This window comes from Schistocerca cancellata, chromosome 1, assembly GCF_023864275.1.
Source record: "Schistocerca cancellata isolate TAMUIC-IGC-003103 chromosome 1, iqSchCanc2.1, whole genome shotgun sequence".
In the NCBI taxonomy this organism is placed as follows: Eukaryota; Metazoa; Arthropoda; class Insecta; order Orthoptera; family Acrididae; genus Schistocerca; species Schistocerca cancellata.
In genome coordinates this window covers 761,434,150-761,462,059 of record NC_064626.1, presented here as the reverse complement: position 1 = coordinate 761,462,059, position 27,910 = coordinate 761,434,150, and the positions used below count along the sequence as shown (strand labels likewise).

General features: G+C 40.7%; 1 protein-coding gene across 7 annotated transcripts in view; it reads left to right on the top strand.

The window, feature by feature from the left end:
- LOC126186509 (ATP-binding cassette sub-family C member 5-like) overlaps positions 1-27,910 on the top strand; it is a 532,505-nt gene that overhangs the window by 435,754 nt on the left and 68,841 nt on the right. For all 7 annotated transcript variants that reach the window (XM_049928217.1, XM_049928221.1, XM_049928220.1 and 4 more), the window contains one exon: positions 17,183-17,345. In XM_049928217.1, coding sequence (XP_049784174.1) covers positions 17,183-17,345 — 163 coding nt within the window. The remainder of the gene's footprint in view (positions 1-17,182; positions 17,346-27,910) is intronic.

Here is a 27,910-nt window from a genome sequence, read left to right as displayed (position 1 = left end):
TTTGGCATTGAGGTATGTGGCTGAGTTAAAGTTCAGGAAAGTGCATTTCTTTCATTAATATGTACAGTATGGTGAATGATTCCATGCAGTTGAATTTCTTGTGTTCATAAATTGGAGATGCTTTGGGAACTGCAAATGAAAGCATTTCCTAATATAGCATCAAATTTCATAATATAGCATCTAAGTCTTTCTTGTACTTGTGATTTTTTATCTCCCATTATGTAATTCAAATTTAGTTCTCTGCAAATAGATAAGATGTATAAAATTTCTTCCTAATCCACTGACTACAGCACAATGAGTTCATATTTTCCCTTTCAATGGAAGATACAGAAAACACACCAACTTGATCATATAAATATGTGAGAAATTTTGAGAGCTTTCTATAGCTTTCCTGGTTAAATTTATGTTCGCTACATTGGCTATTGGACTTGCATTTGCTACTAGGAGCATGCAGTAGATGCTAGGCTGCTTCTGTTTGCATTTCCATTTTAAGGCAGCAGTGTGACATACTCCTTCCATTTCTTGACAATCGCAGAACACATCATGGTCCATAAATCGCAATTCATACCCAAAAATTCCTGAGCTTTTTGTAGAGTCCAGCTACACTGTTGCACTGAGCTTCTGCAGCAGAAATGCATCTGGTGCTCTGAACTTTGTGCGACAGCAGCATGAACTGTTTGGATTCCTTTGGTAGTAATGCAAACCTGATTGTTTCTTGCAATGTATCATATGCAGCCCATTTAATCTCCCCTCCATTGCAAGATTTAGAACATTCTCACAAATACAACTGCAGGTATTTCAGCTTTGTTAATGATGCATTATTTTACTCTCTCTCTCTCTCTCTCTCTCTCTCTCTCTCTCTCTCTCTCTCTCTCTCTCTCTCTCTCTCTCAACACATACACTTTACCAAAAACACATTGAATACGGGTGGCGAAGGTCTGTAATTGTTCATCATGTTATTGTTAAAGTGTAGTCAGTTTGTCATTACATCTAGTTAATCTTTTATTATCTCTGTATCTCCATGGAACCAGTACATATTTCAGCTTTCTGCTGACTTGAAATAGGTTGGAACCTTTCCTGTCAGCTTCAATGATTTTAAATTTAACTGACATACATTATTTCAGTGGCACATCTCACCAACATCCCTGTTGTTCTGTCAAATGGTACTAACATTTTTCCCAAACTTTCCCAAGAGGGAAAACGTAACAAAGGTCAAAAACCTGATAACACCAAATACTTGTGACACTGCAGCACAGGCACATTAATAAATGCATAACATTTTCTCTCAGCCTTCTGAAAAGGTGCTCCAGGCACTTCTGCAAGACTTAATTTTCAACTCACAACAGCAGCCATTAAGGAAACGGGGTGCAACCAACTGCAGATTGTGGTGCACATTGGAACAAATGATGCTTGTCATATGGACTCTGAAGTCATTCTTGGATCATTCCAGTGACTGGCAGAGAAGGTTGAGAAGATTAGCCTTGCATGTGGAGTTTCAATGAAGCTCATATTTTGCAGCATTGTCCTCAGAACTGATTGTGGCACTTGTTTCTGAGTTGAGGGGAAGGACGGAATCAGAGACTTCAAAAGTTCTGTGACAAGTTATGCTGCAACTTCCTGGACTCGCACCATTGGGTCAAGAACTGTAGGGTCCACATAAATAGGTCAGGTATGCACTACCCATCAGAGGCTGCTACTCAGGTAGCTGGCTGTGTGTGAGATGCACACAAGGGTTTTTTAGATTAGGCAACTCTACAACCGACCCAGATAATGATAGTTGTAGGAAATCTACAAGTATCAGTGTAAGATTGAAAGAAATGCCACCCACAGGTGAGAGTATTAAAATCCTAATGGTAAACTGCTGAAGCATTCACAACAAAGCCCATAGTTTGAAGCACTCATGAAAAGCAATGAAGCTCTAATAATACTAGGTACAGAAAGCTGGTTGAAACCTGAAATTGGTAGCAGTGAGATTTTTGGGGAAAATTCGAGTGTATATTGAAGGGGTAGGCAAATGTGAAATGGAGGTGGTGTATTTGTCACACTAGACAAGAAACTCAGATCCACCAAGACAGAAGGTGAAGCTGCATGTGATATTGTTTGAGCAAGACTCATCTCCTGATGTACGATGTGCATTCAAGTTCTAAGGCCTCCGATTTTTTTTCTAATTAACTACTCACCCGAAATTTATGGAACTGGCGTTACTTCTCGACGTAATCACCCTGCAGACGTACACATTTTTCACAACACTGACGCCATGATTCCATGGCAGCAGCAAAGGCTTCTTTAGGAATCTGTTTTGACCACTGGAAAATCGCTGAGGAAATAGCAGCACGGCTGGTGAATGTGCGGCCACGGAGAGTGTCTTTCATTGTTGGAAAAAGCCAAAAGTCACTAGGAGCCAGGTCAGGTGAGTAGGGAGCATGAGGAATCACTTCAAAGTTGTTATCATGAAGAAACAGTTGCGTAACGTTAGCTCGATGTGCGGGTGTGTTGTCTTGGTGAAACAGCACACGCGCAGCCCTTCCCGGATGTTTTTGTTGCAGTGCAGGAAGGAATTTGTTCTTCAAAACATTTTCGTAGGATGCACCTGTTACCGTAGTGCCCTTTGGAATGCAATGGGTAAGGATTACCCCCTCGCTGTCCCAGAACATGGACACCATCATTTTTTCAGCACTGGTGGTTACCCGAAATTTTTTTGGTGGCAGTGAATCTGTGTGCTTCCATTGAGCTGACTGGCGCTTTATTTCTGGATTGAAAAATGGCATCCACGTCTCATCCATTGTCACAACCGACGAAAAGAAAGTCCCATTCATGCTGTCGTTGCGTGTCAACATTGCTTGGCAACATGCCACACAGGCAGCCATGTGGTCGTCCATCAGCATTCGTGGCACCCACCTGGATGACACTTTTCGCATTTTCAGGTCGTCATGCAGGATTGTGTGCACAGAACCCACAGAAATGCCAATTCTGGAGGCAATCTGTTCAACAGTCATTCGGCGATCCCCCAAAACAATTCTCTCCACTTTCTCGATCATGTCGTCAGACCGGCTTGCGCGAGCTCGAGGTTGTTTTGTTTTGTTGTCACACGATGTTCTGCCTTCATTAAACTGTCGCACCCACGAACACACTTTTGACACATCCATAACTCCATCACCACATGTCTCCTTCAACTGTCGATGAATTTCAATTGGTTTCACACCACGCAAATTCAGAAAATGAATGATTGCATGCTGTTCAAGTAAGGAAAAGTATTTAAAACAGTTCTCATTCTCGCTGCTGGCGATAAAATTCCATCTGTCATACGGTGCTGCCATCTCTGGGACGTATTGACAATGAATGCGGCCTCATTTTAAAACAATGGGCATGTTTCTATCTCTTTCCAGTCTGGAGAAAAAAATCGGAGGCCTTAGAACTTGAATGCACCTCGTAAATTATAACTTTAGAGAAAAACTCTGCTTGTATGTAAGTTTCCCAATCAAATACACTATTGGCCATTAAAATTGCTACACCATGAAGATGACGTGCTACAGACATGAAATTTAACCGACAGGAAGAAGATGCTGTGATATGCAAATGATTAGTTTTTCAGAGCATTCACACAAGGTTGGCGCCGTTGGCGACACCTACAACGTGCTGACATGAGGAAAGTTGCCAACCGATTACTCGTACACAAACAGCAGTTGACCAGCATTGCCTGGTGAAACATTGTTGTGATACCTCGTGTAAGGAGGAGAAATGCGTACCATCACGTTTCCAACTTTGATAAAGGTCGGATTGTAGCCTATTACGATTGCGGTTTATTGTTTCGCGACATTGCTGCTCGCATTGGCCAAGATCCAATGACTGTTAGCAGAATATGGAATCGGTGGGTTCAGGAGGGTAATACGGAACGCCGTGCTGGATCCCAACGGCCTCGTATCACTAGCAGTCGAGATGACAGGCATCTTATCCGTATGGCTGTAATGGATCGTGCACCCGTGTCTCAATCCCTGAGTTAACAGATGGGGACGTATGCAAGACAACAACCATCTGCACGAACAGTTCTATGATGTTTGCAGCAGCATGGACTATCAGCTCAGAGACCGTGGCTGTGGTTACCCTTGATGCTGTATCACAGACAGGAGCGCCTGCAATGGTGTACTCAACGACGAACCTGGGTGCACAAATGGCAAAACGTCATTTTTTTTGGATGAATCCAGGTTCTGTTTACAGCATCGTGATGGTCGCATCCATGTTTGGCGACATTGCGGTGAACGCACATTGGAAGCGTGTATTTGTCATCGCCATACTGGCGTATCACCCGGCGTGATGGTATGGGGTGCCATTGGTTACAAGTCTCAGTCACCTCTTGTTCGCATTGACGGCACTTTGAACAGTGTATGTTACATTTCAGATATGTTACAACCCGTGGCTCTATCCTTCCTTTGATCCCTGCAAAACCCTACATTTCAGCATTATAATGCCTGACCGATTGTTGCGGCTCCTGTACTGGCCTTTCCGGATACAGAAAATGTTCGATTGCTGCCCTGGCCAGCACATTCTCCAGATCCCTCATGAATTGAAAACGTTTGGTCAATGGTGGACAAGCAACTGGCTCATCACAATATGCCAGTCACTACTCTCGATGAACTGTGGTATCGTGTTGAAGCTGCAGCTTTGTTAGTGGTAGGCATGACAAGACATCATGTGAAACATTACTAACTGCCTTCTCTGAAAACTACCTAGAACTGAGTGTTCAGAACCCCACTCATGATGGAAACATATTGGATCTAATGGCAACAAATAGATTTGACAGTCTCTTTAAGTCTGTCCTCATCAAAACTGGTAGTAGTGCCCATGATGCGAGTGTGGCAATAATGATTACCACAGTACAAAGGACAACTGAAATAAGCAGAAAGATGAACATGTTCAATAAACTAGATAAACAATCAGTAATGTCATATCTCAATAAGGAACGTGAAACTTATAGCACAGGTCAGGAGCATGTAGAGAAACTCTGGCTCACATTTAAAAGAATATTTGACCACACATAGGATAGATATGTATCCAGTAGAACAACTCATAATGGGAGGGAACCTCCGTGGTATACTGTGACAGTAAAGAAACTTCTAAAGAAACACAGATTACTGCATAATAGGTTTAAAATAAAGCATATGGCTATAGAAAGAGAAATGCTGAATGAAACACGTTTGGTTGTCAGGAGAGAAATTTGTCATGCCTTCAATGGCTACCGCAGCAGAATATTGTCAAGTAATCTTTCACAGAACCCAAAGAAATTCTGGTCATATGTAAAGGCTGTTAGTGACACCAAAGTTAGTGTCCAGTCCCTAGTGAAAGAGATAGGAACTGAAATTGAGGGTAGCAGAGCAAAAGCTGAAATGCTTAACTCTGTTTTCAAATGTTCCTTTACAAAGAAAACCCAGAAGAGTTGCCTCATACCATTGAAAAGATGAATGAAATAAATATTAGTGTCAGTAGAAATGAGAAACAGCTGAAATCATTAAAACTGAACAAAGCTCCAGGCCATGATGGAATCCCTGTCAGATTCTATACTGAATTTGCGGAGTTAGCCCATCTTCCCAATATAATCTATCCTAGGTCCCTTGAACTGCAGACTGTGCCCAGTCCTTGCAAAAAAGTTGCAAGTCACACCTGCCTGCAAGAAGTGATCCACAAAACTACCATCCAATATCCTTGACACTGATTAGTCGTAGAATCTTAGAACACATTCTGAGCTCAGACATAATGACATATCTTGAAGAGAATGATCTCCTCAGTGCCAACCAGCATGGTTTTCAAAAACATCAGTCATGTGAAACCACACTCACGCTTTTCTCACAACCTATTGAAAGCTTTGGATCAAGGCAACCAGGTAGATGCAGTGTTTCTTGATTTCCAAATGGAATGACTCCTTACTCTGAAAACCGGGACTGGAATGACTCCTTACCCTGTCCCTTAAAACCCACATCCTTTCGTCTTTCCCTCTCCTTCCCTCTTTCCTGATGGGGCAACAGTTTGTTGCGAAAGCTTGAATTTTGTGTGTATGTTTGTGTTCGTTTATGTGTCTGTCGACCTGCCACCACTTTCATTTGGTAAGTCACATCATCTTTGTTTTTTTATATATATATATATATATATATATATATATATATATATATATATATATATATATATATATATATATATATATATATATATATATATCTGCAGACATATTTAAAGACCAGGCAGAAGAGCAGAGGCAAAGATGTTGTTGAATATCAGGTGAGGTATGAGTGGCGGCAACTTGAAATTAGCGGAGATTGAGGCCTGATGGATAACGGGAAGAGAGGATATATTGAAGAGCAAGTTCCCGTCTCTGGAGTTCGGATAGGTTGGTATTAGTGGGAAGTATCCAAATAACCCGGACGGTGTAACACTGCGCCAAGATGTGCTGGCCATGCACCAAGGCATGTTTAGCCACAGGGTGATCCTCATTACCAACAAACACTGTCTGCCTGTGTCCATTAATGCGAATGGACAGTTTGTTGCTGGTCATTCCCATATAGAATGCATCACAGTGTAGGCAGGTCAGTTGGTAGATCACGTGGGTGCTTTCACACGTGGCTCTGCCTTTGATTGTGTACACCTTCTGGGTTACAGGACTGGAGTAGGTGGTGGTGGGAGGGTGCATGGGACAGGTTTTACACCTGTTGTGGGTCCCAAACACTCAAACTGTATTCAAGAATTTGTTTCACTAGTTTTTCTATATGCTGCCTCCTTTATGGATGAGCTAAGGCTACTGTTTCCCAAGATTCCCACAGTAAAATGAAGTCAAACATTTGCCTTCCATACTGCCAACCTGACATGCTCATTCTATTTCATATCACTTCTCAATGTTATGCCTAGATACACACATCAAAAAAAGCTTTCCATCACCTTGATTCTGAGAGTTATGAAACATGCACAGAAAATTGGAATAGAAATCAACGTAAACATCATTTTTGCCCTTTTTATTGATGATGTAAACCATACATTGCATATTGTACCACCATACAGCGAGACCTTCAGAGGTGGTAGCCCAGATTGCTGTACACACCAGTACCTCTAATACCCAGTAGCACATCCTCTTGCATTGATACATGCCTGTATTCATTGCAGCATGCTATCCACAAGTTCATCAAGGCACTATTGGTCCAGATTGTCCCACTCCTCAACACTGATTCGGCATAGACCCATCAGAGTGTTTGGTGCGCCACGTCGTCCATAAACAGACCTTTTCAATCTATCCCAGGCATGTTCGATAGGGTTCATGTCTGGAGAACATGCTGGTCACTAGTCGAGCCATGTCATTATCCTGAAGGAAGTCATTCATAAGATGTGCACAATGGGGGCGCAAATTGTTGTCCATGAAGACGAATGCCTTGCCAACATGCTTCGGATATGGTTGCACTATCGGTCGGAGGATGGCATTCACATATTGTACAGCTGTTACGGCGCCTTCCATGACCACCAGCGGCGTACATCAGACCCACATAATGCCACCCCAAAACAGCAGGGAACCTCCACCTTGCTGCACTTGCTGGACGGTATGTCTAGGGCGTTCAGCCTGACCGGGTTGCCTCCAAAGACGTCTCTGATGATTGTCTGGTTGAAGGCATATGCGACCCTCATTGGTGAAGATAACGTGATGCCAATCCTGAGCAGTCCATTCAGCATGTTGTTGGGCCCATCTGTACTGTGCTGCATGGTGTCGTCATTGCAGAGATGGACCTCACCCTGGATGTCAGGAGTGAAGATGCACTTCATGCAACCTATTGCACACAGTTTGAGTCATAACATGACGTTGTGTGGCTGCACAAAAAGCATTATTCAACATGGTGGCATTGCTGTCAAGGTTCCTCCGAGCCATAATCCGTAGGTGGCGGTCATCCACTGCAATAGTAGCCCTTGGGCGTCCTGAGTGAGGCATGTCATCGACAGTTCCTGTCTCCCTGTATCTCCTCCATGTCCGAACAGTATCGCTTTGGTTCACTCCGGGACACCTGTACACTTCCCTTGTTGAAAGCCCTTCCTGGCACAAAGTAACAATGCAGACGCGATCAATATTGACCGTCTAGGCATGGTTGAACTACAGACAACATGAGCCATGTACCTCCTTCCTGGTGAAATGACTGGAACTGATCGGCTGTCATATCCCTTCCGTCTAATAGGTACTGCTCATACATGGTTGTTTAAATCTTTGGGTGCGTTTAGTGATACCTCTGAACAGTCAAAGGGACTGTGTCTGTGATACAATATCCACAGTCAATATCTATCTTCAGGAGTTCTGGGAACCGGGGTAATGCAAAACTTTTTTTGATGTGTGTATTTAATCAGAGTGACTGTGTCAAAATGACCCTATTAATGCTGTATTCGAACATTACATAATTGTTTTTCATATTCATCCGCATAACTTATAATTTTCTACATCGTTTTTCATACTCATCTGCATAACTTATAATTTTCTACATTTAGAGAAAGCTGCTATTCATCACACCAACAAGAAATTTTGTGTAAGTCATCTTGTATACTTCTACAGTCACTCAACAACAACATCTTCCTGTATGCTCCAGCACATCAGCAAACAGCCATGAATTGCAGCTCACCCTGTCGGTCAGGTCATTTATGTGCATAGAGAATAAAAGGAATCCTATCACACTTCCCGGAAGCAGTCCTGATCATACCCTCATCTCTGATGAATGCTTATCTTTGAGGACAAAGTCCAGGGAATCTACATGACAAAAGGGCAAGCTGAGTTTCACACAAGTGACACTTTCTAAATCCATGCTGATTTGTGATCAGAAGCTTTTCTGTATCAAGGAAATGTATTATATTCAAACTCAGAACGTGTTCAAGAATTCTGCAGTAAACTGATGTTCAGAATATTCATCAGTTGCTATGGGAGTCAATTTCTTTACCTTTCTTACATAGAGAAGTCACTTGCATTTTATCCAGTTGCTTGGGATTTTTCGCTATGCGAGTGATTCACAATAAGATACCACAGAATTGAGATTACATCTTGACTTTGTGACTTATGCATTTTCAACTCTTTCATTTGCTTTTCTACATCGTGGGTGCCAATTTCAGTGTCCTCCACATGGGAGTCTGTATGACAGTCAGATGGTGGTATGTTTGTGTGATCCTCCTGTGTGAATGATTTCTTAAACACAGCTTTCCTTTTATTGTCTTCTATTGCCACTCTAAACTGATTTATGAGTGAATGGGTAGAATCCTTCGGCCCACTTAGTGACTATACATATGACCAGAATTTTTTCATGTGCTTGGCAAGATCTTTCACTAAGGTATGATGTTGGAAGTTGTTGTATACTTCATGCATTGATCTTATGGATGCACGTATTTCCAATTATTTTTGCGTGGCAACATTTGCACACTCTTTTTTGAACCGAGAGTGCAGCAGTCCTGTTTCCTCAGCATTTTCCATTTTTGGTTATTAAACCATGGAGCGTCCTTCTCATCCCTAATCCTCTTACTTGACACATATGTCTCCATATTGTGATTTACAATCAGTTTGAACTTTATCCACAATCCCTCTATGTCCGTCATTCTGTCATGCTGGAGTTAAATTGTGCCCATTCATTGTCTAAGTGGTATTCTGACAACTTCTTATCTACTTTTTCTAGCATAAGCACTCTCCTGGTCTTCTTGACGGATTTGTTAACTTTAATAACCATCATTGATATGATGGCATCTTGGTCACTAATTCCTGTCTTTATGCTGACACTGTTGATAATGTCAGGCCTGTTGGCAGACAAAAGGTCTAAAATGTATCCATTGTGTGTGAGTTGTCTAATTATTTGTTCAAGGCAGTTTTCGGAAAACTTTTTCAGAACTACTTCACAAGACTGTCTGTCCATACCGCATGCAGTTAATCCATAGATGTCCCAGTCTATACTTGGCAGATTAAAGTCACCTCCAACTAACAGTGATCTGAGTATCTCCATGCTATTGACTGTAGACTTCCTCTAAATGACAGTAAAACTGTCACAGCAGAATTGGGTGGCCACTAAAAACAACCAACAATTAACTTGTTTCCACTTAGACCTGTTATATGCATCTAGATAACTTCAATGTCATGCTCAAATTTGACCTCAATATTTTCGTCAGCTGCGATGAACACTCCCCCTCCTATAGCATTTAATCTGTGTTTCTGATATATGTTTCATGAATCACTAACAATATTATGATATATCTCATAACATTGTTACATTCCATTCTGGATTTTCAATTGTTTGATATTTGTCATGAATAACTAAACATTTCAGAGCTTTCTACTTCCAGTTTCAGCAGCTCTCAGCCCCATGAATAGTTTGAGCCTGAGAAATTGCCATAAGGGCAGTAAATTCATTACATGTTACAAATACTTTAACATTTTCAAGTTAAAATTTTGACAGTCAGATTGTTGACAGTTTGTACATGATCTGATTTTTCTCTCTGCATATCAGCTGATGAATGTTCATCACAGGACCTCAAACTACCACCTTGCCTAAAAACCTCCATCTCCACTCCGCTACCCGAGTAGCTGCTTCCTTTGTGTAGCACACCCCTGACCTATCAAGGAGAGTTCTACAATTCTGCATCCTATGTGCAGAGCCAGTCCTGACAAAACTCTACCATCTGTTGAGCAAGATGTATGAGACAGGCGAAATTCCCTCAGACTTGAAGAAGAATATAATAATTCCAATCCCAAAGAAAGCAGATGTGAAAATTACCGAACAATCAGTTTAATAAGTCACAGATGCAAAATACTAATGTGAATTCTTTACAGATGAATGGAAAACCTGGTAGAAGCTGACCTCAGGGAAGATCAGTTTGGATTCCGTAAAAATATTGGAACTCATGAGGCAATACTGACCCTACGACTTATCTTAGAAGCTAGATTAAGGAAAGGCAAACCTACGTTTCTAGAATTTGTAGACTTAGAGAAAGCTTTTGACAATGTTGACCGGAATACTCTCTTTCAAATTCTGAAGGTGGCAGGGGTAAAATACAGGGAGCGAAAGGCTATTTACAATTTGTACAGAAGCCAGATGGCAGTTATAAGAGACGAGGGACATGAAAGGGAAGCAGTGGTTGGGAAGGGAGTGAGACAGGGTTGTAGCCTCTCTCAGATGTTATTCAATCTGTATATTGAGCAAGCAGTGAAGGAAACAAAAGAAAAATTCAGATAGGTATTAAAATCCATGGAGAAGAAATAAAAACTTTGAGGTTCACCGATGACATTGTAATTCTGTCAGAGACAGCAAAGGACTAGGAAGAGCAGCTGAACGGAATAGACAGTGTCTTGAAAGGAGGATATAAGATGAACATCAACATTTGCAAAATGAGGATAAGGGAATGTAGTTGAATTAAATTGGATGATGCCGCAGGAATTAGATTAGGAAATGAGACACTTAACGTAGTAAAGGAGTTTTGCTATTTGGGGAGCAAAATAACTGATGATGGTCGAAGAAGAGAGGATATAAAATGTAGACTGGCAATGGCAAGGAAAGCGTTTCTGAAGAAGAGAAATTTGTTAACATCGAGTATAGATTTAAGTATCAGGAAGTCATTTCTGAAAGTATTTGTATGGAGTGTAGCCATGTATGGAAGTGAAACATGGATGATAACTAGTTTGGACAAGAAGAGAATAGAAGCTTTCGAAATGTGGTGCTACAGAAGAATGCTGAAGATTAGATGGGTAGATCATATAACTAATGAGGAGGTATTTAATAGGATTGGGGAGAAGAGAAGTTTGTTGCACATCTTGACTAGAAGAAGGGATCGGTTGGTAGGACATGTTCTGAGGCATCAAGGGATCACCCATTTAGTATTGGAGGGCAGCGTGGAAGGTAAAAATCATAGAGGGAGACCAAGAGATGAATACGCTAAACAGATACAGAAGGATGTAGGTTGCAGTAGGTACTGGGAGATGAAGAAGCTTGTACAGGATAGAGCAGCATGGAGAGTTGCATCAAACCAGTCTCAGGACTGAAGACCACAACAACAACAACAACAACATGTGCAGGTCAAGAAATCTGCAGCTATGATCATCACAGAATCAACAGAGCCCCTTGTTGAAACCCTCCATCCAGCTCCAAAACAAAGGACCCCCATCGACTCTGGGATGGTGCTTCATATAGTGAGCTCTGCTTGCACCATGTATGTGAGACCAGTAGTCTTCACCACTTCCACCAGCCACCTGTAGGAACAGAGTGTATCCTCAGAACCCAAGCAACAGGCATCATTGATGCTGACCTGACTAACAGCTTGCAGACTACTGAACCCTGCACCCTTGATAGCCACAGGCAGAACCTCCTCCGCATCTCGGATAATGCCCCTTGTAGACTGACCTTTAGGTTGAGTAAAGCTTTACTTTTTGCGATGATAGTGTGCTTTGTTGCATGTGTCTTTAAAAAAATTATGAATGAGCATTTTTCACAGTTAACTTAAAATTTGATGTGACTCTGCAAGAGTTATGTCTGACACCCAAATTGGTCAATGTACAGCAGATTTTAGCTGAGCATTGTATGACTGGTAAATTGCAGCGTAGTTGCCGGGCCAGACAAGTAAGCAAGAGCTGTCACAAAGTTGGAGGGGCAGCAGCAAGTGAGCAACAGGGTAGGTAAGAATTAAATATTTGGTCAGCCAGTAAGTAAATTTTGCTTGGATTTCCCCATGGGGGAGAGGGCTGAAGGCAAGATATTGCATGGGTTTGGACATTCAGCATCGTGGTGAGATTCTGACTGTGTCTACAACTAAAATATGTATATATTCACCATAACAGTAAAATAACTTCCAAAATAACTACAGAAAATATAGAGATTGCTTTCAAATCACAATAAAGAGATGATTCCTATAAAATTATCATCGTGTTTGTGCCATATTATTGACTAAGTTATTGGCTTTTGTACATGAAATTGCTTATAACAACTGTAACAAAAACTGGAGATGTGGTACAAATGCATTCACTTCATCATCTGTTGCTGCTTGAAATCAGCTATAAAATGAGCATATTTGACTACAGATGAACAGGCCCTCTTACTTACTTGCTTACTGGTCAATGCTGCAGTCCTTGTAGAACTTCGGCCTCCTTTGCCATCTGCCTCCACTTGCTTCTGTCTACTACTTACTTCTTCCAGGTCCTGATTCCCCTTTTCTTTGAAGTCCTCTTCCATATCATCAACCCACCTTTTTCTTTTCCTTCTTGTCAACATTTCCCTTACCAGTTCATCATCCTATAATCCACATCCTTCATAGACTGATGTATGGCATCAGCCACAATTCCATTTCATGAGGTGAAAATCCATGCTCATCTCCCAACCTGTAGGACCAGAATTTTATTTTCTCTTTGTGTTTATTTCCGTAAGGGGATCGGCCTTCCTGTTCCTAAATTGGGATGGCTCATCTGTCGAGGCCTGTCTGGCTTAGCTTCAGTGCCCTGCCGGTAGCTATGGTGGCATAACCCTCAAATTCGCTGGAGCACGCAAACCCCCCTACCCGGCACTGAAGGTGCCTTTGATAAGGCTGTGCCCTGTGAGACAGAAACAGACTACCTCTGTCTAAGTAGACCATCTATTTACTCTAAATAAAAAACATATTCAGGGTGTATCTGATATGAATGTAGGAAATGAGAGGACTGGTAGAATGGGTCATAACAAGCATATTTCACATAGCATCCCGTATCAGCATCCCTTAGCATAGGCACTAGATGTTGTTGAACAGTGTCTGCGCTGCCAAGAGTGTAGGTACATAATATACCATCTGAGCCATCATGGTAGCAGCTCTGTAGGGCAACGATTTCAATGTATTTGTAACATCAAGGTAAAAGAGACATCAGGTGGAAGTTTTATGACTTGTAGTCGACATAGTTGCAGATATTCCAGGTGGGGCAACATTACAGGTTTTCTGCTTCTTACTTGGATGTGAACGCAGTGCTTGTGGCTGTGCAAATGGCTGTTTGATAGGTATTGCATAGAGGGCAGCACATTTACACACTGTGGAGTCTGGTTTCCCCTGCATCAGTTTGTCGTGACATGAGGACACTCTTCTGTTTGCTACTGTGTGGTGTGGACAGGGAATGGAGTGCTATTCTTGGGAGGAAATGGCAGACATGCATTGTGCTTACAGGCCAGGGGATGGAAATGCTCACACTGCCCAATGTCTATATGTTTGGTGGTTTCCAAATCATCGAGTGCCAGGTCCACACACATTTGCTGCCATCCACAGTTCCCTATGAGGGACAGATTTACTTGAGGTGCATTTTCCACTGTATTGTTCTCGTAATGGCACCGTGCATTTAAGGTCTACTTTGAAACATGGTGCATTCATTTTGTGTCACATGTACGAAGGCCTAATGGATGCGATCATCATTGCACAGTGCATACACCATGGCTTGAATAGGAGGCATTAGCACCACTGGAAAACACACCCTGAACAAATTCATGGTGTGTTGCATGGGAAATGTGTGTAAGCCATTCCACAATTTGGCATGTATAACAAGAAAATGATTTCCGCCCCTACTGCCTTCAGAAGACTCATGACCTTAACCCAGATGATTTTCTGCCAGTGGTTTTCGCAAAGTTGTCATTGAACCGGACTTCCTAAACTGTGTACTTTTTATGCACAAGGTATTCTTTACATGAGAGAGCATGTTTAACAGCAGCACACATGGGCACGAGAAAATCCACATGCGACCTTTGTTTGTGGTCACCTAGATTTCTTTGCTGTCAACATTTGGTCCAGCTTGGTAGGCAATAATCTGATTGGTCAATAACATGTTTCCCCAGTAACTGAACACAAACAGATACTTCCATCTTTTTACGATAAACCCTGCCAGAGCTGTTGGAACATGTTCCACTCAATGTTCGACAGTGAATGTTGTGCCAACACAATGGTGCACCTGCGCACTTCACACAAGCTGTGTGAATGCGTTTGGATGAAACCTTTGGTGAGAACTGGATAGGAAGAGGTGGGCTGCTGGCATGGCCTGCACGTTCCCCTGACTTGGCGCCCATTGATTTTTTTTTTCTTTTGGGACCATTTGAAATTTGTCATTATAAAATACCCACTGAGATTGATGAAGAGCTGATAGTGCACGTTGTGGCAGCCCCAATAGAGCTTCCACTTTGCCAGGAGTGTTCGAAAGAGTGTGACAGTCACTCCAGTGCCACTGCATGGCATGCATTCAAGCAGAAGGGTGTAATTTTGAGCACTTTTTGTAACTGTTTTCAAATAAATATAAACTTCACCCCAACTTCTCATTTATCTTTTTGCCACAAATACATTGAATTGCCCTGCAGACCTGCTACCATGATGGTTCGAAAGGTATGTTGTGTGCCTACCTCTTGGTGGCATGTGACGCTGTTCAACGATGCCTAGCACTGTACGATAAGGGAAGTGGGCATTGGTTGCTATGTGAAATATGCTTATTATGAACGACTCAACCAGCCCTCTCATTTTCTGCATTCATTTCAGATACACCATGTATATTATTATTACTGAGTGCCAAAACAAAACATTCTCCACTGTTACATGATAAGGATAACTTTGTCATGAATTATTTGTACTAATTTTTTAATTTACTATGTTTATTTAGTGAAAAAATTGTTAATTAATATTTGCAGACAAGGCACTAGAGTAACATATCAAATATATCATTAGTGTGAACCTGGGAAGAGAAAATACAGTAGCACGTTTTACTAGTGATTGCCGTTCTGGTTTATGCGATGTCTAGATTGTAATAAAAAGTTGATTATTGGTGTATGATAATATGTGAATGATATGAAATGGTGTTCAAGTGCAGTTGTAGAAATATATATAATGTATAGCAGCTGCAGGATGGTTAAGTTCCAATGATACTCTGAAGAAAGCCATTGATTTTTCACTCCTGTTTTTAACCTATTATTGATGTACTATTGACAGCTTAATATTTACATGAGTGTACTAACATCTGGCAGTAGATTATGCATTATGGCAATGATGGCCCATAAGCAGTGATCATGCTGTTAACTGACATCTGCATTATATAATGTCAGATAATTATGTAAGTTACTGGAATAGGTAAGAAAATATCTTTTTCAATTGCAACATTTCCTAGTTTTGTTTGTTATTTCCAGGAGCATCTTGTTGTTGAAATGGAAGAAAGTGTCAGTACTTCATTCAAAAAAGATTTTACAGACTAAAAGCAGTAAAAGTTAAATACCATTTGAGACAAAAGAGAATATCTTATATCACTCACATAATAATGACGGGTAGATACACAGTTGATGTAATAGATATTGGATTCCTAAGTTGCTCAACTTTTTGGCAATTCTCTATGCAGGAGAAAGGAACAAAAATTAATAAGGGACATAATATGTAACGGCATTGGTAGTGTTTCTAAAACATAGGCCAGAAGAGACACTGGGAATGGAAAAAGAGTTGTAAGCTACAATGAAATAAGAGCCAAAATTGAGCTTACAAAGTGCTTATGAACAGCAGAGGTCAGCGATGTTAGTGTAACTGGAAATAAGTAACATTATGCAAATAAAAAATAAAAATTAAAGGAAGTCATATCTAAGAATGTGTGTGGTAGGAGTGGGGATGAGACAGCAGGGGTTGGGAGGGGGGGATGAGGAGAACATAATAAATATCCATAAATTCAAAAAGAGTGAAAGATGATAATAGGTTAAGATGCTGAGAAAATACTTATTGTTTTGTTTTGGTAAGGAATAGAAAGTTGCAAAGAGAAAAGAAATGCAGGAAAATAAAGAATGGTGTGGTATAACAGTGTGATACAGAACTTCTTGAAGCTTTAGTTCACATTTTTGTCTTTGGAAGCTCCATTTTTGAGTGGAAATTCAAGTAATCTAAGTTGTGAAACAAATACTCAGGCTCATGTTCTTAGCAATGAGATATTGGTTTTTGTGACACAGACTTATTGCAGCCATACATTCACACTGAAAACTTGGTGGTGGTCATTCCATTTTGAAATGTTGAACACAATTTATGATTAATGCAGTATACCATAAATTGCATGAAACTCATACAAAGATTGCTTCTTTTGCCAATAACATGAGTGGATACTACTAGAGATAAGGAATGATGTGTAATAAATTCACAATATTTGTTACCACTGTCTGTACAAAATTGTATTTCTGTTTCTGCTCTTTTTTGACAGAAATTAATGCCAGAGGATTTCAAAACAGCAAAAATCAATGTGTTGCCAGAATGGCCTACAAAGGGCAGAATTGAGTTCAAAAATGTCAGCCTCTGTTACAGAGAAGGTTTGCCAAATGTCTTAAAGGGTATTAATTTTATCATTGAATCTGCTGAAAAAATAGGTATGTTAATAATATACTATTTGTAGCTGCAATAGCCAAAAGAAAAATAAATGTAAAATGCTTCTTAAATTTTATACATAAAAAAAGGAAAAGGTCGCTGAACAGCTACAGATATTCTGATATATAACTATAAAATGCTTCACTAGTTGTATTAGCTTGTGTTCCTGGAACAGGTAATCCCTTGTGAAATCCAGGAGCCAAAGCTTCCTCAGAAATATATGCTGTGATTTTTAGGTGTACTATCCAAATAACCATGTTATTTGTGGGTGTAGTTACAACTACTATTATTTTATTATTTTTAGTAATTATTGCAAACATACACTTGTTCAGTTTGTTGGTTCTTCAATTGAACAAAATCCAAAATGATTTGCTAAAATTTGTAAATTGTCGCTGATGTACAAAGTAAACAAGTGAAATACACAAATCCACTACATGTGTGGTTGCATGCTTCCACTTATATAGTTGACATTAACCCCAATTATCTGAAGATTAAAACAAATAATTTTAATTAAAGATTTAATGTTGTACAAGAAAAATGTACAAACTGTACAATCATCTGTGAAATATTGTACTATGGTGCAAAAAAATTGTCAAATAGATTTTATTTTAATTAGTTTTAAAGTTATTTCCAATACCATGCCTGTTATCCATTCAGAATATTGTGCCATGCTACATTGCTAAATTAAGTAAAGAATAATTCATGTCTTATTTTCTGGGTTCTAGCTGGAACCCAGTTCCACACACTGTTCCTGCATTCTTGATTGGCACATGGAATCCCCCCAGATGGCCTTACCAACCATTTACCCATCTCCGGCTGCCACCCTTCCCTCCACAATGACCTCCATCTGTTCAAATTCCATCGATCCTTAACCCTCACCAGCATGGTCCTGCAAAACCATATCAACCAGTCCCAAACCTCCTTGCAATATCTTCCCTCCATCCACAAAATTCTCCTTCTGTGCAATCCCAAATTACTGGATCCCACATCACACACTGAAACTCTTACACTTGAGGAGCTAGAGCAGCATGCACTATGCCAACTCAAAAAACTCTCCAACCTGTTCACTACCTGCTCCCACCTTGGACTACCACTATCCACTATCTCTAAAACAGCCTCCACCACATACACCCATAGCTGACAAACCCTGTCTTGCAGACCTACTACATTTCCCCCATCCTCAAACACTCACTCTCACTACCACACAGAATTCAGAAATTTTGCAGACCCAAAACACGGTGTTTAACCTTTCTGCCGAAAGCCTAAGCCTTGCAGAAGTATTAGTTCTTTCCAATGGCCTCACTTTTTGCCCCGCTCCCAAATTTAATCATGCAGAACTTGTTAAAGACCTTCTCTCCTTCTCCCGGTCCCTACAGTGGAAACACTTTTTCGCCACCGACCGTACCAATCAGACTCAACCAAAGACCAATGTTGAACACTGCCTGACTCAGTCTATTCCTCCATCCAACAGTGATACATCCAAGTGCCCCCCAATCACCCCCTGTCAACTTTCCATAATTTCTTATGCTTGAACCTTGCCTCACCATCATTCCCCAAATCCCTCAACATGCAACCACAGAAAGGTCTGCAATCCACTAAATAACTGATTTTTCAATAGCCGGGGAAACATGTCTCATTTTACTGGAATTTCGGGAAATGAGCAAGCAACCAAGGAGGCCAGCAAAGAACGCAATGTGCCACTCCCCTATGGGCTGTCATCAGTAAGAAGCCATGGAATGGTGGGAGGATGGGCATTGTTCAGTAAATCATGGCTTCATACTCTTGTAGATGGAAGCCTCAGTCTGGGATGTGGAGAGAACACAAATCACGGTACACATTTTAACTGAGACAAGAGGGCAGAAGCAAATGTAAATGTGAACTTGTCCTCAAGATGAGACAAGAGAAATATTAGTTTCTTTTTTGTCTGGACTCTGGTTTAAGCTTTTGGGCTGCATCTTTTAATGTCTTGTAAAGTTTGTGGTTTATAATTTTTTAAGCAACTGATCAGCCAGCCACATGTATATATTCTTGTGTTGTAGAAGATAAGTTTTAATTTCATTTTTTGTGATATGTTTTAGAACTGAATATAAACATGATTGTAGTATCTCTCTCTCTCTCTCTCTCTCTCTCTCTCTCTGTGTGTGTGTGTGTGTGTGTGTGTGTGTGTGTGTGTGTGTGTGTGTGTGTCGCTGGGTGTTAGTATACTTTATAGATGTAGCTTGTAGTGGCTTCTTCTGCCGGTTAGTGTATAATGTACAATTCTATTAATGGGAATTATGGAACACAGTGTGTGAATGAATGAATGAATGAAGACATTTTTCTTGAAAGATATTAATTTGTTCTCCACAAACAGACTGAAACTTTGATGTATCGAAGCACATCCAATGTAAAACCTGACCTCTGTCTTATCAGTTACGCACATGGAAAAATTTTAACAATAAACTGGGATTACAAAAGGTGTTGGACGTGCATGTTAAAAACTTGAACTGAAATTCATATGCCAATATTGTAGAGCTTTTGAAATGCATAAATTAAGTGGCTATGATAACAGCCTCTCTGTGTGTGAAATTTTGTGTCCAACAATCAGTCACAGCTCATTACTTAACAATGATTTCTACCTCTGTAGCTGGGTGGCCAGTGCAGCAGACTGACATGCAGGGGACCCAGGTTCAATTCCTGGCCAGTCAGGGATTTTATCTGTTTGGGGACTGGGTGTTGTGTTGTCCTCATCGTCATTGATGCATAAGTAGTCAAAGTGGTATCAAATAAAAAGCCTTGGACTAAGTGGCTGAATAACCCCAGCTGTTAATGTTATATCTTTATTTCATTCCATATAATAATGATACTAGAAACAATATTATGAAAATCATAGTTGCTACTCACCATGTGGTGGATATACTGAGTCACATACAGGCACAACAAAAAGACTGTCAGAAAATGAGCTTTCGTCCAACAAAGCCTTCATCAGAAATAGACAACACACACACACTCACGCAAACACAACCACACACACATGACTACAGTCTCTGGTTGCTGAGACCAACAAGCAGCAGCGCATGATGGGAGAGGCAACCGGGTGGTGGGATTAAGGAGGAGGCTAGGGGGGAGGGGGGGGGGATAGCAGTGTAGATGTGAGGGATGGTAAAATACTGTTTGTTAGAGCATACAGGGACAGGGTGGAGAGAGGTTAGGACAGCAGGGAGGTAGCGGAAAAGAAGAAAAGTAAAAAGAGTGAGGGTGCATTGGTGAAACAGAGGCTATGAAGTGCTGGAAACAGGCAAGGGCTAGATAGGTAAGGATAATGACTAACGATGGTTGAGGCCAGGAGGGTTACAGGAATGTAGGATATATTGCAGCGAGAATTCCCACCTGCGCAGTTCGTAAATTGGTGGGAAAGATCCAGCTGTCACAGGCTGTGAAGCAATAATTGAAATGAAGAATGTCATATTGGGCAGTGTATTCAGCAACGGGGCGGTTCAGCTGTTTCTTGGCCGCCATTTGTTGGTGACCATTCTTGCAGACAGACAGTGTGTTGGTTATCATGTCCAGGTAGAATGCACCACAATGGTTGCAGCGTAGCATGAGATCACATGACTGGTTTCACATGTAGCCCTGCCTTTAATGGGATGGGTAATGCTTGTGACTGGACTGGAATAGGTGAGATCTATGGGGCAGGTCTTATATCTAGGTCTATTACAGGACTATGAGCCATGGGACAAGGGGTTGGGAGGTGGGGTTGTGCAGGGATGGACAAGGATGTCGTGTGGGTTTGGTAGGTGGTGGATTACAACTGTGGGACAGGTGGGAATGTTAGTGGGTAAAACATTCCTTATTTCGGGGCACAACGAGACATAGTTGAAACCCTGGCAGAAAATGTGATTCAGTTGCTTTGGTCCTTGGTGGTACTGTTTCACAAGTGGAATGCTCTTCTGTGGCCGATTAATGGGACTTTGGAAGGTGGGGAGTAATTGGAGAGATAGGGTACAAGAGATCTGCTTTTGTACAAGGCCGGGGGGGGGGGGGGGGGGGGGCTAATTACAGTCTGTGAAGGTCTCAATGAGACACTTTGTATATTTCAAGAGGGACCACTCATCAGTACAGATGTGACAACCTTGGGTGACTAACTAGATGTGGGGTTTGGGATTCTGTGTGTTCAGGAATGATTCTTCTAGATGGCCCACAAATAAGTTGATAAAGGATGGTGCCATGTGGGTGCCCATAGCTGTACCCTGCATTTGTTTGTAGGTATTGCCTACAAAGGAGAAATAATTGTGGGTGAGGATGCAGTTGGTTATGGCATCTAGGAAGGAGGTTGTTCATTTGGAACATAGTGTTCAGTAGCAGTTAGGCCATGGGCATTAGGGATGTTAGCGAGGAGGGAGGTGCCATCAATAGTGACAAGCAGGGTAAAGGAACAGGAACTGTGAAGAGATTGTGCAGGAAATGTTTGGTATCTTTTATATAGGAGGGTATGTTGTGGGCAGTAGGCTGAAGGAGATAGTCCACGAGAGTAGAGATTCTCTCAGTGGAGGCACAGTAATCAGCCACATTGGGGTGCACTGGGATGTTGGGTGTATGGACTTTAGGAAGCATGTAGAAGGTAGGAGTGGGGGAATGATAGGGACGAGGAGAGAGATGGACTCCAGAGAGATGTTCTGGGATGGGCCTAAGGATTTAAGGAGAGAGCGGAGATCCTGATGGATTTCTGGAATGGGGTCAATGTGGCACAGTTTGTAGGTGGATGACTCTTACAGCTGGTGGATTCCTTCTGCTAAGTAATCACTGTGTTTCAAAACCATGATGGTGGAAACTTTGTCAGCAGGCAGATTTTCTGTGTGGGGTATATTTGCTGCAGCACTTGTAAGGCACTGTGTGAATCAGAGCTGATGAGAACCTTTTTTGTTTTGATGACACCTCATCTGTAATATTTCCTTCAGGATTGCATGCTATGTACAGTGTACTGATTGAGAAGGTAAATCCTGAAGACTGTCATGGGGAAAACAACTCAGCACTTGAGAGAGTTCCCTTAGTTTGAGCTATCGGTGAATAATAGCATGAATAACAACCTTTTGCAGCACAGACCAGTGTAAGACATGCAGGAAGAGAGTCAGTGAGGTTCTGGAAGGTACTGACAGCGATGTGGAGCCATGCCAACTCCAGTACCTTGGTTAGCAGTGTTAGGTTTGTAGGTGGAGTTACCATAGTGTGTATGACTCGATCGAGCTGGTCCCAAGGAGACTCATTTGGTTTTAAGTCTGGGAAGCAAGATGGCCAGGGTAGTAAGGTAAATTCACCCTGGTGTTCTTTGAACCATGCATGTACGTGGCAAGCTGTGTGACATGTTGCATTTAGCGTGCTGTCATGCCTATGAAAAACAAACTGCACATTTGGGGTGGTCATGGTCCTCGAGGATAGATGTATACTTGTGTTGATTCATTGTGCCTTCCAGATTGACAAAATCACTCAGGGAATGACACAACATTCCCCAGACCATAACGCTCCCTACTCTGGCCTGAGCCCTTTTGATGATTGTTGTAGGGTGTTTGCTTTCAGATATTTCATGCTATTCACATCAAAAGCCATTTGACCATTGGAGTGTAAAGCATCTGAAAAGGCCACTTGTTGCCACTCTTTGAACATCTAGTTGTTGCATTGGCATGCAAATTCCAGCCTTCATCACTGATGACCAGCAGTCAGCACAGATGCATGAACCAAGTGCCTGCTGTGGAAGCCCATATGCAACAACAAACATTCGCTGAATGGTCATTGAGAGTACACTGTTCCACTTAGTTCATCTTTCAGTGCCAACAACAAGTTTACAAACTTATTGACTTTGGAAATGCTCCCATCCTTGCCCTGAAAGCCAATAATCATATCCTTTTGGATTTCACATAAATCTCTCTGTTTTCACATTACAACAATGACTGCAGTGTTTTCCGTGTACCACCAACATGCCTCATATACCTTCCGCTACTAGTGCTGCCCCCTCCATATGTGAGTGGTTATTGGATGTTGATGTTGAACATAGGTGTTTGTCACATTAATGTACTTTGACCATGTATTATACTATAACTGGGTGATGTGTCATATATCACAGACAGTACAGAATATCACAGGCAGTGCAGAATCTGGCAACCATATAGAAGAAGGGAAGTCCTATTTATAATTGTTGATGTAACTTTTGACATCAGTGTACCACTCTCCTAGTAATCATACAGAATTATTCATAGAAAATAATATTCTTAAAATGTAAAATTGCAGAGTTTTTATATTTGATGATATTAGGTATAAGGCTGAACATGTGAAGCCCCTATTAGACATATTAAGGCCATTAAACTTCTACTGTCTAAATGACAAATGCACCACACTCAGTGCATGCTTACATAATATAACCTGCAACTTTCAGTGAAATAAAACTGAATTTGGTACTGTAAACCACAGGATATCAGATCATGCAGGGCTGTGGCTTAGGCACCCTCTAAACAACAAGACAGGCAGTTCTTCAGCTGAGTTAGTAAGAGTAATCAGACCAATAACAGACCATAAACTGAATCAGTTAAAAACTGATCTTAGTCGCATCAACTGGGATACAGTACTCACTAATGATATGTCTGCTAATGATTCAACACTGCAATTTTTAGAATTATTTGTAAAAAACCATGACTCATGTTGTCCCAAATATCATAGAAAACACACAAAGCATAACCGGAGTAATAAACTTCAAGAACTGAGAAACTGGTACACAACACACCTGCACAAACTTAGGGAAGAAATGATGGTGCACTATGACAGATTGCGACAGAACAAGCTGAGGAGGAAATTTACACAGCAGCGAGAAGAGTGTATAGATAGTAAATTAGAGCAGCCAAGAGGAAAGCCAATGACAATTCAGTACAACAAATAAGTGTAAACCAGTCTGTAAATTTATCAAAACAGAGATAAGCTATGAAAAGAAACCCAACAACATTCCAATTCAACTGAACATATTAAATGCACACTTGACCTGTTCTGGTTTAAATAAAGATCTCATTGGAGATTTAAGTAAAGCTATAGTTTTTCTTCCAGCTCTAGACAGTGAGCAACATGACAACTTCTTATGGGCACTTGTGTCCTACAGACAGGTTAATAAAGCAATTGCCAGACTTAGCAACTTAAAAGCAGAAGACTTCTACGGACTTTCAGATCATCTAATAAAAAATATAAAGAACAAAATTCTACTGCTGCTAACCAAAATCATCAACAAAATGCTACTCGAAGGAATCTTCCCAGATTGCTTAAAAATTACTATTGTAACACCTATCCATAAGAAAGATGATAAAGCATCTCCTGATAACTATTGTCCCATGCCGCTCTTACCAGTAATATAAAAAATTATAGAGTATTGTATGCACAGATGAACAAGCACTTCAAGAAAAATAACCTAACTAGCTCCTCACAATATTGTTCCAGACCTTGCCTTTCCAGGGTCAGAGCAGTGGAGAATATCATTACAAAAATAGCTGATTCTTTTGAGACTAATAAAACAATCTGTGCGACTCTTCTAGATTTGAGAAAAGCTTTTGACAGTCCCTCCCATTGTATACTTATCAAAAAGCTCCAATACTACAGAGTTGGAGAGAATGCTCTTCACCTTAACAAGAGAAAGCATATGGTAACTATAAACAACCAAAGGTCAGACTCATTACTTGTTACAAAAGGCATTCCACAGGGCTCAATACTGGGTCCATTCCTGTTCATTTTGTGTGTGTGTGTGTGTGTGTGTGTGTGTGTGTGTGTGTGTGTGTGTGTGTGTGTGTGTCTACAACTGTTGCCATACAAGTTGACGACTTAGAGGAGCTGCAATGTAATTAAATATAGCAGTGGACCAATGCACTAACTTGTTCCAGGCAAATTATTTGCAAATTAATAACAATAAAACTGAAGACATTGTTTTCAGTTCAAGTGTGTCTAATGAAGATCAAAAAATAATCAAACTATTAGGTTTGCACCTAGATCACAAACTCAGGTGGGCGAGTCATACAGAAAGATTGTGCTCAAAATTTTCTCAGGTGATTTATCTGCTGCACATACTGAGGAATAATGTAAGCAAAACCCTACTATTATCTGCTTATTTTGCATTTTTCCATGCCCATCTTACCTGTGGAACTCTTCTATGGGGCAACTGCTCCAGCTCAAGAACTGTATTCAAGTGCAAAAAAAGCCTAACAGATGTATAGCTGCACTCACTCCAAGAGAATCTTGTAAGGATCACTTCAAAGATTTCAGTATTATGACAGTCCCATGGCACTGTATGCATAGTTGCCTTCTCAATGTTAAAGAGAAGTTAAATAATTATAACCTTAAGATGTCTGTACATGATCACAACACAAGAACTGGATAATCAATTGACATACCCTGCAGTAGGCTAGCTAAGATTCACAACAGCCACAGATATCAAGATCCCAGATTTTTCAATAGACTCTCAAAAGCCACCCATCCTGCTCCATATAATACATTTAAGAATGTTCTAGAAGACTGGTTTAAGAAGGCAGCATACCATTCCATAAAACAGTGTGAATAATCAGGTGTAAGTGACATAAAGTTCTGACTAGTGTCATACAAAGTTGTAATAAATCACTGGTTAAAAGGATCCTACATAAATAATTTTCACATTATCTGTATCAATATGTCACTTGTGTAAATATCATGAAATTTTATGTATTTTTGTCTCTTAGCTTTATATGTAAATAATTACACCAGTAGCATGTAAAATGTTCTAAGGTGAATAAATTCTAAATTCTACATTCCATCAATACTAAATCAGCAAAACATCATAGAATGCACTCAGTATCAATAGCTGGTGCTTTCTTATAGATTAATACCAATATTATGACATCACGTGCTAGCAATGGATATAGAAGAGTTAGATTATTAAATCTAAACACAGTTTAAATACTCATCTTTGTATAGTTGAACAATAAGTTACATGTTCTTTCTATATACAACATTCAAAAGTCTTTTTTCCTTTTATTTATTAAAAAAATTATGGATAACAATCTGAAACCGCAGTCCGAAATGCGCTTGTTGAAACATAGTCCCCTGCGTACTCTGCCTCATATACTTTTATAGTTTCATAATGATCATTACATTATATTTTATTATTACAAAATTAGTCACAGTCAGCTTCAGTACACCATTTTAATTTTATATAGTCATTCTCACCTCACAGTCAATAATATTGATTTGATTTGATTTAATCACTAAGACAAAGAAATAGTGAGCTAAGACTCCCGGCACCCACACCAAAACTAAGATTATTGTGCAGTTTCTCTCCCTGTCATTCTAGTAGAGTCACCCAGAACCCTTGAAGAGTAGCAGGGTACCCTTTACTAGGTCTTTGTGAGACACAATCTCTTCAGGGATTAATGTCCCAAATATCTACGGTCTTTTGGCCTCCAGTGCTTCGCATTGGAAATAGTTTACACTCAGGGGTTTCTTTCTCGAGGCCCATTGTGTGCAGCTGTTTCTTGAAGTTCCCATGGGTAGTCAACAGACCTACAATGAGTTTAATCTGTCTTCTGTTCAAGCCCAGGATTGCAATACTTCTCTTAAAATATGGTTTGGGTATCACTAATTTACCATGTTTTCAATTTTGAATCTTAATGCAATACTCTGTGTGCTTCCTTCTCACCCAGCCACATAATTTAGATTTTACCATACCATTAGTGATGATTAAGACAGATTCTGAAGCAACAAATGGACTCATCGCTGCTGCACTAGACAGCCTATCAGCTTGTTCATTACCACTAATCCCTGGGTGACCAGGGACCCCTGTTTGGTCAGCCCTGTTGCTTTCTCCAAGCCTCACAAGGGAGTCATGGCATTCTGCATTGATCTTTGATCTCATTGCAGGGGACTAATGAAGATTTCAGAAATGCTTGGCTGTCTGAATGAATGTAGATAGCATGATCCTTGTAGCACTTAAGTAAATTCTCATGTACACATGCTCTTACAGTGAATATCTCTGCCCAGAATTTCATAGTTGGCATCCCTGGAGAGACTGCAGTACCATATACCTTAGTCCTAGCAGCTTCATCTGTTTTGACCCATCCACAAACCAGACTGTCTCCTGAACAGTATCATGGTTCATTCTTCCAATGCTCCATGCTTCCAACTGTTACAATGAAACATTTGTTGAAGCAGCTGGAAGCTGTTTCATAGCCAGTGGGAATTTCTCCAACCATTCCTATATTTACCACAGTCATTATATTAATGTAGGATACTGGATATCCTAAAGGGTTCCAGGTTTTAACCTTTATACCCCTGCTAGTGCCTCCATTGTAACCCAAAGGTGTAACGGAGACAAGTCCAGCATGGTCTGCTTTCCTGCAGTGTTTTTGTTGCTAATTGCTCCTATTATGCAAAGCAGGCCAATCTCTGCACCTTTCCAAGCTCCTCAGCAGCCACCTTTTGCTCTGCTTTATTCCACCATACTGGAGTCCCATAAATGTATCATAGGTTTTCTAACAGTTTTGGATATCCAGTACATGCTTCTGGGACCCAGATCACAGTTTTTACCACAGGCCCT